Source organism: Zea mays, chromosome 1, assembly GCF_902167145.1.
Source record: "Zea mays cultivar B73 chromosome 1, Zm-B73-REFERENCE-NAM-5.0, whole genome shotgun sequence".
Lineage (NCBI taxonomy): Eukaryota > Viridiplantae > Streptophyta > Magnoliopsida > Poales > Poaceae > Zea > Zea mays.
Genome location: NC_050096.1, coordinates 163123022 through 163138516, shown reverse-complemented (window position 1 = coordinate 163138516; position 15495 = coordinate 163123022). Strand labels below are relative to the sequence as shown.

At 47.9% G+C, this 15495-nt stretch overlaps 1 protein-coding gene across 1 annotated transcript; it reads right to left on the bottom strand.

Moving 5' to 3' along the window:
* Window positions 1–1067: 1067 nt before the first annotated feature.
* On the bottom strand, window positions 1068–1750 carry LOC118476067 (uncharacterized). Its single transcript, XM_035964122.1, has 2 exons — window positions 1555–1750; window positions 1068–1473 (listed from the first exon to the last, which is right to left on the bottom strand). Exons 1-2 carry the CDS (start codon window positions 1612–1614, stop codon window positions 1210–1212), a joined length of 324 nt encoding a protein of 107 aa, XP_035820015.1. The 5' UTR covers window positions 1615–1750; the 3' UTR covers window positions 1068–1209.
* Between the last annotated feature and the right edge of the window lie 13745 nt (window positions 1751–15495).

Sequence of the window (15495 nt, the reverse complement as noted above, 5' to 3'; positions counted from 1 at the left end):
GCACAACAAGTGTGTTAATCGAAGTCTTTTACTTAAAAGACACTCTGCGCAAAAGTCGCCTAAGGGTGCAGCTGGAATAGCACAACAAGTGTGTTAATCGAAGTCTTTTATTTAAAAGACACTATGTGCAAAAGTCGCCTAAGGGTGCAGCCGGAATAGCATAACAAGTGCGTTAATCGAAGTCTTTTACTTAAAAGACACTCCGCGCAAAAGTCGCCTAAGGGTGCAGCCAGAATAGCACAACAAGTGCGTTAATCGAAGTCTTTTACTTAAAAGACACTCCACGCAAAAGTCGCCTAAGGGTGCAGCCGGAATAGCACAACAAGTGCGTTAATCGAAGTATTTTATTTAAAAGATACTCCGCACAAAAGTCGCCTAAGGGTGCAGCCGGAATAGCATAACAAGTGCATTAATCGAAGTCTTTTATTTAAAAACAACGCTCCGCGCAAAAGTCACCTAAGGGTGCAGCCGGAATAGCACACCAAGTGCATTAACCGAAGTCTCTCATTAAAAAGACACTCCGCGCAAAGTCGCCCACGGGCGCAGCCGGATCAACACAGGCGTATGAATACGGCCAACAGACCACATTACCACACAAATTATAGTTACATACACATGGCGAGGGCATCACATATTACATCGGCTCAACCTTCGGGATGATACCCATCTCCCTGTAATTGAACAACATTATCCTCAATTCCTCACCCTCAAAAAGATTCCGAAGATCCCCCTCGCCTATACTCGCCCCAATCGGCGAGGGCAACAATTCTTGCCCCAACCCGGTCTACTCGAAGACGGCCACGCTCCATCCTCATACGACGGTGCCTACCACTTCGTGAAAATTCACCCACACTATGTTTTCCCACCACCCTTCGCTGCCTACACCCAGTACTCACACTTGGAAGATCCCCGGCACCCTCCACACGCGGCGAAGTCTCCGCCGCAGCCACATCCAACGCAACAAAATAATCCAAGCCTTCATCCGAGGACTCCTCCATCCAAGGAAACGAACTCCCAGATTCACCATCAGACTCAAAACACTCAGACACAGAGACAAACAAACTATTATCAACAGGCACTACGGTTGAGGCCGCCACAAAATCAGTATTGTCAGCAGCGGTTGCTTGCGCAGGCCCAAACGTCGGCACTTGCGCAGCAACCGAGGTTCAGTATCACAGAAACAAAAGTTTACACTTAAATCCCTAACCCCTATCCCGCCACCTGCGAAGGCCCGGCCGCCGCCGCTGGGTGTTCTGTAGCTGGTTCGCCCACCACCTTTGAGGCGTCCTCACCCGTCAGTGCAGGGGCTGGCGCGGGGTCTTCGCCAGCTCCAGTCGGCGTGGGGGTCACCGAGGGGCCCTCGCCCGCATCGGATGGCGGCGCCAGCTCCACCTCCGATGCCTCGGGCAGCACGCTGTCGGGCAGCGTGCTGTCCAGATCACCAAGGTCCTCAACCTCTTCGTCATGCGCCATCTGCAGCAATAGCACATTCATTTAGCAAGCCACAAATACCCAAACATACCCACACATATAACCACACGAATAAGCCTTTACTTGATCCATCGCCCGGTCGGACCTCTCCCGGACCGTCTCCCGGCCGTGAGGGTCCCACATCCTGTCGAAGAGCGCCCCCGCGATCGCTTCAGCACCAGGTCTTCGACCTGGAAGATTTCATGCTCGAAGCCTTCGTCCGACTGGTCGAAGACCTCAAAGTGCCCGCACCCCTCACGGGACAAAGCGTTGATAGCCCCCTCGCAGGTGACGAGGGAGGCAAAGGACATGAGGCCTGTCACGATTGTCGGGAGCACCCCTAGCTCCTCCTGTAGCCACTCAAGGAAGCAGAGGCCCACCTCTTGGCTGGGCGCTTCGAAGGCGGCGGTCCATGCACCCAGCTCTCAGTATGCGTCCACGAGCTGCGCATGCGTCCGCTCGACCTCCGCACGCGTCGAGGCCTCGGTTTTATCCACGCGGTTGCGCAGGCCGCTGAGCCTTGCCTCCAGCTCCTTGGCGCATTGGTGGCCAAGACTAGCCTCCGCCCGTGCAATTTTGGCCTCAGTCTGTGTAGCCTGCACATCAGCACAGGCTTTGTTCGCGTCCCTCCTCTCCTTCGCCAACTGACGCCGAAGATCCCCCTTCTCGGCCTCCGCAGCAGCCAACCTCTCCGTCAGCTTGCTGCTTTTGTTTTACGTAGCCGACTTCTCCTGAATAGCATCCGTATGCTGTGCCTGGAGACGCTCGATTTCGGCAACAAACTTCGAAGTCAAGGCACCCGATGCAACATGGTCGGCAAAGGCGGCCGCCTGCCACAAAAAACCCATGAGATTCGCAACCACATAAAAACAATGAACTAACGAATTCCAACACGACTTACATGCTTCAGCTGACGCATGCCTCATCTGGTGGGACACAGAGCCCGCCACATCTTTAGCGGCGGCGGCCGATGAAATCTCGCTGCTCGCGCAGAAGTTGGACCACGGGTCCTACGAAGCACCCTTAGTCCCAACCGCCATCGTTGGCGAAGTGGCCGCCACCGGAGTCGGGACAACAGCCAGCCGCCCCGTGTCCGACCCTGCACCATGATCTTGTTTAAGACCTAGTCCCCGTTAAAAAAAATTAATATTACCAACAAGATAATCCCCCACGCAGATGTCCGTGTCAAAGTCGGCAACACACGCCGCCGTCACGTCAGTCCGCACCAGCGACGGCGGCCTTCGCTACTTCGCGGGCTCGGCCGAGGGCGGCTTGCCCGCGCCAGAAGCAGCAGCCCTCGCACCCGCCGAAGACTTGCTGGGCCCGGGGGCGGCCGGCTTCGCAGCCGGCGGTGGTTTGCTACCTCCAGGGGCGACAGACTTCACGCCTCCCCGTGCTTTCTTCGCCTCGCGGAAAGGGTCCCTGACCCTAGTGACCGCCCGGCGCTTCCGCGCCGCATCTTGACGATCCTTCTCTATCACTGCCGATACAACAACAGCAATATTCCGTCCATAAGGAAAAATCTTCAACTCACGAGCCATACGAGACGTAAACATGTCTTCATCGGCCGCTCGGGGGATCGGAACATTCCTTGGCCATTGACCCCAGTAACCTTCAGCATTCGCGCCGAAGACTCCCGGAGCTCGGGCGAAGACATCCTTCCCCCGAGGGCCGCATAAGTCCCCATCAACTCCACAGCAAAATGATCAGAGACCCCCAACCCCCCCCCACTGCAGTACATATTTTTCTCTTCTTAATGGCTGGGGCAGCCTCCCACGAAGGGCCTTCCTCAGCCATGGCCACTAGTTTTTTCCCGCGGCGGTCAGCAGCCGCAGTAGCATCATCTCCAGGATAACCACCTTATGGCAAACGGTTTAATTCGAAGACCCGATTCAAGCGAACATTGGACCCTCAGATATCCCAACTCCGCAGGCTCTCTATCCTCGGCGCATACCGCCCCACAATCCTCACCGCCTTGTCCTCCACTTCACGAACGAACACGGTCGGGTCTCGGCCACGCAGAACCAAAGAGAAGGCCAGACTTTGCACCAGCTGCTGGCCCAAAGTAGGCATCTAGCGAGGGCATACTTCGCCCAGCACCCAGCCATGCGCCAGGGGCCATACTCCATAACCAATGAACTCTTCAACCAAATCACGCCCACTGCTCATGCGGGGCAGCGCATCGGAGGGCCCCTTCGTCCTCATCATCCTCCGCGACCTCAAATTGTGGGAATGCCACATAACAATGGGAGCACATCACGGCCGCGGGGAGCCCTGGGAGGTCTTCGACTTCGCTTCCTTAAACATAAAACCAATAATCCCACCAGTTGCCCCACTTATTGCGAGCACAGGGAACTAACTCCGTGACTTCCGCCGAAGTCTTTCCGGTCCTCGGCGTGAAGGTGCACGATCCAAACTGTGCAATCTTGTTTCCAATCTTTCTTTTCTGCCAATGCAGACAGTAATTCTTGGCGAAGACCTCTACAGAAGGCTGACCACTGTACGAAGTCGCTGCCCATACATACTTCGCCAGGGCCACCACGGCGTTCGGCGTCAACTGGTGGACCTGGACCTCAAATCTCTGCAGGACCTCCACCACGAAACGATGTGCAGGTAGGCGAAGGCCGGCGGTGAAGAATGCCTCAAACACGACTAACTCGCCCTTGGGCTCGGGAACCTCTTCCGCCCCGGGACACGCCCAACACCGTTCCCAAAATACCCCAACTGTTGCATATCCTGCACGCGAACCGAAGAAATCCTCGAAATGTTGAACTCCACTGTGTGGCCCGGCTGTAACTCCATCGTCGCCAAATCGCTCAAAGTATCTTCGGATGACGAATCGGTCGGCGGCGTGTTTGCAGCAGATGAGGAAGAGGACGACATCGCTACGTACCGTCGGCGGTGGCGTGTGGTTTGCTTGACGCGGGCCAGATCTCCGATGCAGAAGGAACCAGGAGGGCAGGCGAGCGGGCGAACGATTTCAAAAAACTAGGGTTTTCCGGCGCACGCAAGGGTGAGAGTTAGCCCGCTGCGCCGCCCCTTTTTATACACACGGCGCGACGCTTTGGGAAACCCGCAGTCCAACAGTGCCATGTCCCATCAATGGTCACCTCAAAAACCCATGCGGGACCACTTCGAGCGAGGGCAGCGTCTCAGCCATCTAGCGACGTCTTCGGCACCAGATGACTCAGTCGAACTGGTCCCTTGGAGGGCAAATGTTGGGGCAAAGGCAAAGACGCTACCCTTCGCTCGAAGCCTTCGTCGTGTCGCTACATCAACGAACGCGTGACGACTGGCTCGGTTTCCCTTCGTCCTCTCCATCGCAAGACGAAGGCCAGACCCCAACGAAGTCTGATGGTCCCACGTCCCTCATCGCGCCCGGAGGCCCACGTGGAATTCGGCCCACTGCAACAGGCCCCTCGTGGACAGGCAGGTTACGGGCCTCAGCTGTAATAGCTTTTCTGTAATGACGGTCTGTAACCCTCCTTTATGGAATATTCTGGGGATAATCCAGGTACCCGAGGACATAACCATCCTTGTCTTGGGATGGTCGACGCTCGGGTACCTATAAATACCCCCGTACAGTGCCCTTGACAGGCGAGATTAGCAGAGCAATTGACATCCCGCTTTAAACTTTGTTTGCACCATTTCTACTCCCCCGTTGGATCAACTTGCCCAAGAGAGCAAGTTCCGACTGTAAGATCATTCCTTTATGAAAGGATATACACTAGAAACTATTTCCTTGAAATGACTATCTATTTAAAAACATTTGCATGCATATAAAAATAAATAAATAATTAATATGAAAAATTTACTTTTCATGGTAGAGTTTATTGTGCTTGTTCATTTTAAGAGTTTAATATTGAAACTATGGTTTGGAATTTCGAATTTAGGTTGAAAACTAAAATAGAAAACAAAATGAAAAAAAGAAAGAAGTCTCACCTGTGGCCGTGGGCTGAATTCCTACCCGCCAGCCCACCTTCGCTCCAGGTCAGCTCACACACCTGTGCCTATGGTCACTGAAGATCGGGCCCGCAGTCCAGCCCTCATTCCATGTCTTTTCCCATCACCATCGTGTGGGCCATGGTGTTATACTCCCCTCCGACCTAACGATGACCTCCACCGAGCACGTAAATCGACGCGGGAAACCGCACCGGCCACCGAAGATCTCGCCGGCCGCGCGATTGGGGCGGGTCGTTGGTGGCTGAAACCGAGTATAAAGTTCGCACCTCTCTTCTCGTGTCAATTGAACGAATCGGGGACCTTAAGCCGAGTGCTGAGAGAAGCGGGAGTGACAAAAGCACCGCCGCCAGGGGAAAACCCACGACTCATCACCGTCGCGCCCTCGGAGTTGGGCTTCGGGTGATTTGTTGTGATACCCGGTTTGCAAAGAAGAGAAGTTAGAGGTATTCTTTTTTTGTTTTTTTCTCATTCGGGTGATGCGCTTTGGGATTTGGAATTTGTGGAAAACATTCACTAGTAAGACAGTAGAATTTCTTTGGTTAGACGCTGGCGACGAGGTCGGGAGCTGTCGTGTGGGCGAGTTGGGCCATGAATCTCGATCCGGTCCATTAGCCTCCCCTTAACCCTAGTCGTCCTCCCCTAATCCCCTCTCTCTAGCCTTGGACGCCACCCCCTCTCACTCCTCCACCTATTTGCAGCCGCCACCCACCTCTCCCCCATCAAACCCTAGCCGCCCCTCCTCAAGTCCTTCTCTTCAAGGTGTCATTCCTTTCCCGCTCGGATCTACGTCGCGTTGGTGCAAGTCTCCCGGTGGTTTTTCGTGGAGGGAAGAAGAAGGGAGGAAAGGGGAGGATTTAAGGTGACTTTTGTGTTTGTATCTTGTTTAATTGTGCTGCAATCCAATCGATTATATGTTTATCTATGCGAATCGGTAGAGGTGCTGTCCAGAAATTTTGCAGGTAGGCGAACAGCAGTAGTAGTAGCAGTTTCTGGGGACTTTTCGTGGGAAATTAGTGGTAATCAATATGAGAATCATGTAGAGATTTGTCATACCTTTCCAACGGGTACTTATGCGCTCGATTCGAAATTATATTTTAAAAGATATCGCTGTTTGAATCCGGGTGTGTTGCTGTCCAAAAAACAGATTTCTGCAGGTGGGCGAACAGCAGTAGTAGTAGCAGTTTCTGGGGATTTTTCATAGGAAATTAGTGGTAATAAATATGAGAATCATGTAGAGCTTTGGCATACCTTTCCAACGAGTACTTATGCGCTCGATTCGGAATTATATTTTAAAAGATATCGCTGTTTGAATCTGGGTATGTCGCTGCCCAAAAGAAAAAAACAGATTGCAGGGTTGATCTTGTGGACTGTTTTGGGCTAATTAGATTTTGGAATTTAATTATAAATTGTATACAAAACTTGTGGGGAATTTTATGTAGATGCCTCTGGAGTTTTTGTTTGTTACCACTGCTGTCATAATTTTAAAGTTATGAAATTGTTAAGCAGCGCCGCTGCAGTTTGGTGGGTGTGGGGAGAGTTGTTACCCGCGGCGGGGTTTGAGATTGTGCGTAGGTGCGGCGTAGTTTATGAGCGTTATTATGTGAAATTAGTGCAGTAAATTGTGTGCCAAAAGCAGGTGGTGGACTTCCGGATCGTACTTAGGGATTTGCCCAAACTTCCGGTGAAGGCAAGTAAAATAGTGATGGTTATTCCGTCTGTCGATTAAAGAGTCTTATACTTGATTATGTTTGTGCCATTTGTGTTCGTATTCATATTCCTAATTGGGTACCATCGTTTGAAGATATCCATGTTTTATTGATTACATATGTTGAGGTTGTGGTTTGATCATGTTACCCATGTGATTTATTATGTGGAATGGGTGGAAGTATATGTCTAGCACATTTTATTTGGGAAGGACTCATGTTGTTGACATGCATAATGCATTCATCATCCATTGCATGGAAGTTTCGTCGCAATCTTATGGTCCGATCGTATCGGTACAATGAGCATCATATGTTGCCCGAGAAGGGGTATGACGCAGCTTCATATCCTTAGAGGTATGAAGGCAGAAGTCATTACTGCATCTGTAGCCATGTGCATTCAGGGGTGAAGTGTGGAACCTATTATGTGGATGTGGATAGTGTAGATCTTTACCTTGTGCTACATCTTGTAACTAAGTAATTGGTTACATGTTTACTTGCTGCAAATTACTATTCAAGAAGGAAGTTGTGAACTACGTGGTTGTTTAAGCACGGTTTGTTTACATTGTCCAGTTGTTGTTTGCTCTTTTTACTTGCTGAGATGTGTCATCTCACTCTTTCATTGTCTGATGCAGGCACATGATCTTTGCTTTGGGAAAAGAAGGGATGTAGCAGCATGACCACTACACCTTTAAATAAAGGAACCACTGCTTAATAATGATGTTAAACAGGGAGGGTCTAATATGAGGGATTAATATGTTTTAGCCTTTCTTGGTAGTTAAACAGATTTTTGGGGTGGACTGAGTTACCTATCTTTTTATTTGGTCATGAATGTTCATTACTATCTTTGCATTTTTATTATACTATGTGAATTAGCTTTCCTTTATATCCTGTATAAACTCTATGTTCCCCTTGTTATGCTTCTTTCAAGGGAGGTGCTGTCAGATTTTGCAATACTTTCTTTCTCTACTTCTTTTCTTGTGTTGCATAAGTTTTGTGGGAAGGGTATTTGGTAACATCCATTGTGTGGGATCAGTGGGGTTTTACAGTTGGTATCAGAGGAATAGGCTGTAGGTCCTAGCAAGTGGAATAATAATAAATTGACACACTGCACATGTAGGATGGGTTTTCTGCTTTACTATTGATATGTTATGTTATTGTCTATGTTAGTTTGACATTATCTGAAGAGGTGCTATGCCAATCCTATTTACTTATTATTCTCACCCCTGTGGCAGCAGCTATGCCGCCTCGTAGGGCTCGGGGCAGTCCGCAAGTTGCTAGTGGGGACTCGATGAGTCCAGCGGCAATGTTAGCCGCGATGCAGGCCATGTAGCAAGAGTTGGCCATTCTGAGGCAAGCTATTCATGTTGCCCCTACGAGTGCTGCTCAGGGTGCTGGTGGTGGAGGAGTGCCCGGGGCGCTGTCCCTGCGGGTGCTGCTCTAGGTGGCGGGGCCGAGGTGCCTCTTCCAGTCAGTGGTCTTTCTCTGATGCAGTGGATGGGCATGAAGTTGGATACTTTTGATGGCAGTGGTACTCCGGTCGAGGCGGCGGATTGGCTAACTTACGTGGAGGATAAGATGAATGTCTTCGAGATTGTGTATGGTGATCGTGTTTGCTTTGGCACACAACTGCTGAAGGGAGAAGCTCAGATTTGGTGGAGGGGCGTGCAGGCAGCTCACTCCTCTTCACCAGGAGTCCTGTCCTGGGATGTTTTTATCAGGCAGTTTGAGAGGAGGTTCTACCCGGTCACCTTCCTGGAGAAAATGAAGATTGATTTGCAGTCCTACAAGCAAGAGAAGAAGTCTGTCACAGAGTATGAAGTGGGCTTCAACAAGATGGTTCGTTTTGTCCCTAATGTGGCTTATAATGAGATGGAGAAGGCGAGCCAGTTCCGTCAGGGTCTGAAACCCTCTATCAGGCATGCCCAGGGAGCCTTTCCGTTGGTGGATGTTGGGGGCCTTTGTCTTCCGAAGGTCCTCAAAAACATGATTTAACAATGTTTCCGGAGTGTAATACATGAACAGGTACCTTCGGACTCGGATTAGAACCACAGTGTGAGAAGCACAAACAATACGAAGGTTGACGCAACGTCGAAGCTACGCGCAAGGGAGCTTCGGCATGACAGCAGGAAAGGGAATCGACTTAAAGGGGAAAAGGCTATTTAGACCTTGATGGATTACCTTAGAGTCATTAGCAAATGTAAAGGGCATGGATGTAATTTCACATGGGCTGCATCCCGTGCCTATAAATAGATGAACAGTATTCCCGTACTGTTCACGCTGACTTAACATTTTGCTTTTGTGTCACGCTCGTACCTTTGTTTTCTGTCAAGCTGAAGGTACCAAATGTAATTCAATATTGTCCTTATATTAATTTACGATTATATACTGAGAAATATATATAATAATGTTATTGTTCACATTGTTTCTTATGCTTTACATGGTCCATTCGTTGTTAATAATTATACATATATGTATGTTGAGATGATGAAGGTATGCCCTTCATGACCTTCGTCCGAAGATCATTATATCCTTGAGGAAATAATGCTTCGAAGGACGAAGGGCATTAACAAGTAACTTGTTTCGGTGTTGCCTTGTTCTCAATTTATAGCATTTGAGAGCAAGTCCCCAACAGGCACGAACTGAGGAGACCCGGGCATAAAGAACTGCTGCTGAGGGGGTGGTACAGAAAATTGTTGCTCAGCGCTTGACATCATGTTAACAGTGCCCTGCGAAGAGGAAGAAGTCACTGGCTCCCATTTATGTCTCCCATTGGGATTCCTTCTACACACCACGTCCTTGTGATCCTGGCTGCAGATAGAGCACCTGCCACTCCACTGACACTCGACACGGGGATGCGCATCACCACAATGGAAACACACCATCCCCAACCCAGTCTTAGGAACAGCCCGATACCTCTGAGTACTCCCTCCTGAAGTACCCGATTCAGAGGGTTTGCCACAATAGGGGTGGTGGCGCTGGTGTTGTGACTTTCCCCTCTTGTGGGCTGAACCCCCATTATTGCCCCTCCTCGCGTCCTGGCCACGAGGCTAATCAACACCCGAAGGCTTCTGGGATTCCATGGTGTACTGATGCTGCATCTCCACGCCCAATGCCTACTCCACCTTAGTACGAAAATCCACCAGTGGGAAGGCGCCCAGAGCATGCCTGATAGAGGGTTTCAGGCGCTGACGGAACTAGCTCGCCTTCTCCAATTCATAGTAGGCCACATGAGGAACAAAGCGGACCATCTTGTTAAAGCCCACTTCATACTCGATGACTGACTTCTTCTCCTGCTTGAAAGACTGTAAATCAATCTTCATTTTCTCCAGGAAGGTGACCGGGTAGAACCTCCTTTCAAACTGCCTGATAAAAACGTCCCAGGTCAGGACTCCTGGTGAAGAGGAGTGAGCTACCAGCATGCCTCTCCACCAAATTTGAGCCACCCCCTTCAACAGCTGCGTGCCAAAACAAACACGATCCCCATACACAATCTCGAAAACATCCATCTTATCCACCACATAAGTCAGCCAATCTGCCGCCAGAATTGGAGTACCACTGCCATCAAAGGCATCCAGCTTCATGCCCATCCACTGCATCAGAGAGAGTCCACTGACGGGAAGGGGCACCTCAGCCCACTACCTGGAGCAGCACCCGTAGGGACAGTGCCCTCGGGAACTCCTCCACCACCGGCACCATGAGCAGCACCAGCAGGAGGAACAGGAATGGCCTGCCTCAGAATGGCCAACTCCTGCTGCATGGCTTACATCGCGGCTAACATTGTCGTCGGACTCATAGAATCCCCACTAGGTTCTTGCGGGCTACCACGAGCCCTACGAGGCAGCATAACTGCAGCCACATGAGTAAGTGAATAAATAAATAAAATTGGCATAACACCACTTCCAATAATATCAAACTAGCACTGACAATTCAAAATATAACAATAGTAAAGCAAGCAACTCATCCTATATGTGCAGTGTGTCAATTTATCATCATTTCTTCGCTAGGACCTACAACCTATCCCTCTGATACCAACTATAACACCCCATTGCTCCCAAACACCATGGGTGTCACCAAACCCTTCCCACAAATTAGAGAGTATAAAAGGATGGAGACAGAAAGAAAAATTCAGCAGCACCTCTCTTGAAAGTTGCATAACGAGGAAACCATAGTGTTTATACATGATGCAAAAGAAAGGTAATCCACAGTGTATAATCATGGTGCAAGAGAAGAAATAAACATTCAGGACAAAATTAATTCAGCTAACCAAAAATACGACCACCATAATGACTAGAACTTAATAGACCACTGGCACACACTATTTCAAAATAATCAACATCCTTGACCCGAAACCCCTAGTTAAAATCATTACTAAGCAGTGGTATATTTGTTTAGAGGTGTAGTGATCGTGTTGTTACTTCCCTCCTTTCCCCAAGAAAAGTTCAAGTGCCTGCATCAAACAATGCAAGAGTGAGATGACACATCTTAGCAAGTAAAATGATCAAGCAACAATTGGACAACGTAAACGAACCGTGTTTTACCAACCACTGAGTTCACAACTCCCTTCTTAAGTATTAAAGTGCAGCAAGTATACAAGTACCAAATACCCAGTTCCAAAACCACAAAGAGGAGATCCACAATATCAACATAACCATGACAGGTTCCACATTTTCACCCATGAGTGCACATGGTTACAAATGCAATAATGACTTCTGCCTTCATACCTCTAAGGATATGAAGCTGCATCATACCCCTCCTCGGGCAACATATGATGCTTATTGTACCAGTACGGTCGGACCATATGATCGCGACAAAACTTTAATACAAAGAATGATGGATGCACTATGCATGACACCAACATGAGTCCACCCCATTTAACATGTGTTAAATATATACTTCCACTTCCTCAAAATAAGAATCAACACATATAACATGCTCGAACAATGCCCTCAACATATGTAAATAGTAGAACATGAATAACTTCAAACAACAATTCTTAACATGGAATTCGATGATGAACACATTTGATATTTATAGGAATAAAGAACAAGACACATAAATCAACCAAAGGTATAAACCATCACTATTTTACTTGCCTTCACCGGGGATTTGGGAATGGCACTAAGTACGATCCGGAAGTCCACCACCTGTTTTTGACACACATCTTAGTGCACAAATCCACATAACAAGTGCTCATAAACAACGCCGCACCTACGCACAATTCCAACCCGTCGCGAGCGACAACTCTCTCCATCACCCACCAAACTGCAGCAGCGCTGCTTGATAATTTCATAACTTTAAAATTAGGACAGCAATGATATCAAACAAAAACTCCAGAAACATCTACATAAAAGTCTCCACAAGTTTTGTATTCAAAAGATAATTAAATTCCAACATCTAGATGGCCCCAAACAGCCGACAAGGTACACCCTGCGTTCAGTTTTTGGACAGCAACCTAGCTGAGTTCAAAATGCGATATCTCCTAGAATATACCTCCGAATCGAACGCATAAGTACTCTATAAAAAGATATGACAAAGCTCTACAAGATTTTCACAGAGATTACAGCTAACTACCCCCGCAAAAATTTCAGAAACTACCAATACTACTGATGTCCGCCCGCTACCAAAAGTCAGGACATCACTTCTCCTAATTCGTCTAGGTGAACAGATAATCAAATGAATTGCAGCACAAATACAAAAATAACCACAAGATCACCTTGAGTTCTTCCTTCACCACTTTCTTCTTCCTCCCACCAATTCCCCAACTAGAGGCTTGCACCAACTTGTTGAAGATCCAAGAGGAGAGGGGTGCACCTTGGAGGGAAGGACTTGAGGAGGGGGCGGCTAGGGTTTGATGGGGAGGTGGGGGTGGCGGCTGCAAATGGGTGGAGGATGGAGGGGTGGTTGGCTTCAAAGAGGGAGAAGGTGAGAGAGAGGCGGCTGCAAGAATGGAAAAGAGAGAGAGAGAGGGAGGGGCGGCGGCCACAGGGGGTGGAAGAGTGGGAGGGGGAAGGGAAAGGTGGGGGGCGGCCAGTGTTAGAGAGAGAGGGCCTCCCGTCCATAGGATGCGAATCAACGGCCCAAAACTCACTCTCACAACCGAGCTCCTGACCCTGGCGAAAGAATGCCGAAAAGGATCTACTGTTTCTGTGAGGTAAGTGCCTCTCAAACTCCAAACCCCAATGGCACAGAACACGAAAGAAAAGAGAAAAATAATTTTAACTTCTTTTCAGAAAATTGGGTATCACAAGAATGCTTTATTTTGTTAATAATGCTTATCATATGCGTCTTGTTGTATTATGTGGTGATAATGAATAATTAGTGCTTCTGTTGCTAATTGACGCTTTAATATTGATATCATCTTGTGTTTGGTATGTAGCGCGATCAATTGGTATCTATCATGCTTGTTGTTTATCTTGTGATAGATATTCATGTTTTCTTGTATTTATGGTGCTTTAAATTGGTATCTTGTGATAGATATCCACATGGTATAATTGGTGTTTAACATTGATTCTGTACATTTGTGTGTCATGCGCATCACGGTTTGATTCTTGACTCTTTACACCCCACGAAAGCTAACCTGTAATAATGCCTCACACTTAGCCTAGGTTTGTGCTATTTGTCATATGTGGCCAAAGTTACTATTTTCATGTAAGCACATATTTAGTTGGAGCATTCTATAGCTTAGAATTCAAAATTGTGCTTTAAATCTTAATATTGTGTAAGCTTTAATTGTGTTGCCATCAATCACCAAAAAGGGGGAGATTGAAAGCTCTCTTGTGGGTTTTCGTAGTTTGGATGACAACCCAATTAAAGGACTAATAGGTGTGCTAAGTGTTGAACAGGTGCTTAGTGCAAAGCTATCAGGGTTCAATATAAGTGAACAAGTGTGATGGTCCAAAGACTGGAATATCTATAGATAATAGACATCACAAGTAATATGGACATTGCTTAAGTGGGACTCGGTGTGCGTAACTCGGAGACAACTGATCAAGCCAAGAATGGAGGCAAGAAGAGCTTTGAGGTATCGAGTGCACGGGAGAAGGTCAAAGAGGCCAAGGAACCCAAAGCCAGGGGTGAAGAAGAAGTCCTGCAAAGTCAAGGTTGATCGAGTTGAGAAGAGATATGGTGCATCGAGGATCATGACTTAAGAATGTGACTAATAACTAATGAGGTAATATTGTGGTTATGTGGTGTAAGTCACAAGGCTCAAGATGAAGCTCAAGAATTGAACAAGGTCACTAGAAGGAAGAGCAATGTCAAAGCCAGAACCTGGAAGCAGCCCGAAAGAGCTTAGTTCACTTCGATATTTAGCTTGGGTTGTTACTATGTTTGGATATATTCTATGTGACCTTTGTAGGGTGTTGGAGCTCAGATATGTCAATCTAGATCAAGTCAAGTTGACTTGATGGTTTAGAGTCCAACATTGACCTCAAACAAGCCAAAATGGGTAAAACGATGAAAAAGGTTAAGTATGTAAGGTTTGAGTGTTCAACTATGTTGCATACACCTCTTACTACAAGTTTGGTGCTTTGGTTTGCTCTCTAACTCTTTCTGTAGAGAAAGTGTCAGTCTGAGCTCTTCTTGAGGAGAAACAGAAAAGCTAGGAGAAGAATGAGAAAGAGGTAAGTTTCTAGGACTAAGTCAATTGGGTTATACTCTAAATGTGTTTGTTTAAGTCTCAGGAAAATCCTCCCAAAAGTTGAAGTCAAATGGAGAAGGAATGCAGGAAAAAACACTTAGTGTGTTGTTGGCTGGTGCACAGGACAGTGAATAGTAACTGTCCGGTATACAGGACAGTGAATAGTAACATGTCTGGTGCACACAGGACAGTGAATAGTAAACCCTTTCAGAGAAGGAAGCTGTCAGTCAGATCCGTTACTATGCAATGTCTAGTGGTGCATGGGACAGTCCGGTGCACCCGCAAACAGGGAAGGCTGGAAGCTTTCAAATGAAGGTCCAATGGCTCCTAGGCCCCTTGGGACTATAAAAGGGACCCCTAGGCACCTCCAACAAGAGTACAAGAGCAGCAACAAGTCTATACACCATTTGGATCAATTCTTTCTACCCCTCTCTTGTGTATTGTGTAGAGGAAAAGTTGTAAGCCTTTAGAGAGAGGGGAAGTGCTGCTGAGAGCTAGAGCAAAATCTTGAGCACATTGTTACTCTGCCGGAGTGCTGTCAAGAAGAGTGTAAGCAGTCACAGCATCGTTGTAACTGATATCAACATAATGGAAGGCTCTATCTGTCGCATTGACAGATCTGAGCAAACGGAGGAAGGAGTTGAAATAAACTCCAAACCAAGGTGTGGCTAACTGCAATGAGGACAAGGCAAGCATTTCAGGCTTGGCCGAACCTCGGGA

What these genes read in the sequence shown, in the direction of transcription:
- LOC118476067 (XM_035964122.1), bottom strand. Translation starts at nt 1,614, where the DNA reads ATGTGGGACCCTCACGGCCGGGAGACGGTCCGGGAGAGGTCCGACCGG. An exon ending in CCGACCGGGCGATGGATCAA is followed by an intron (nt 1,474 to 1,554) that starts GTAAAGGCTTAT and finishes CTATTGCTGCAG; the next exon opens with ATGGCGCATGACGAAGAGGT.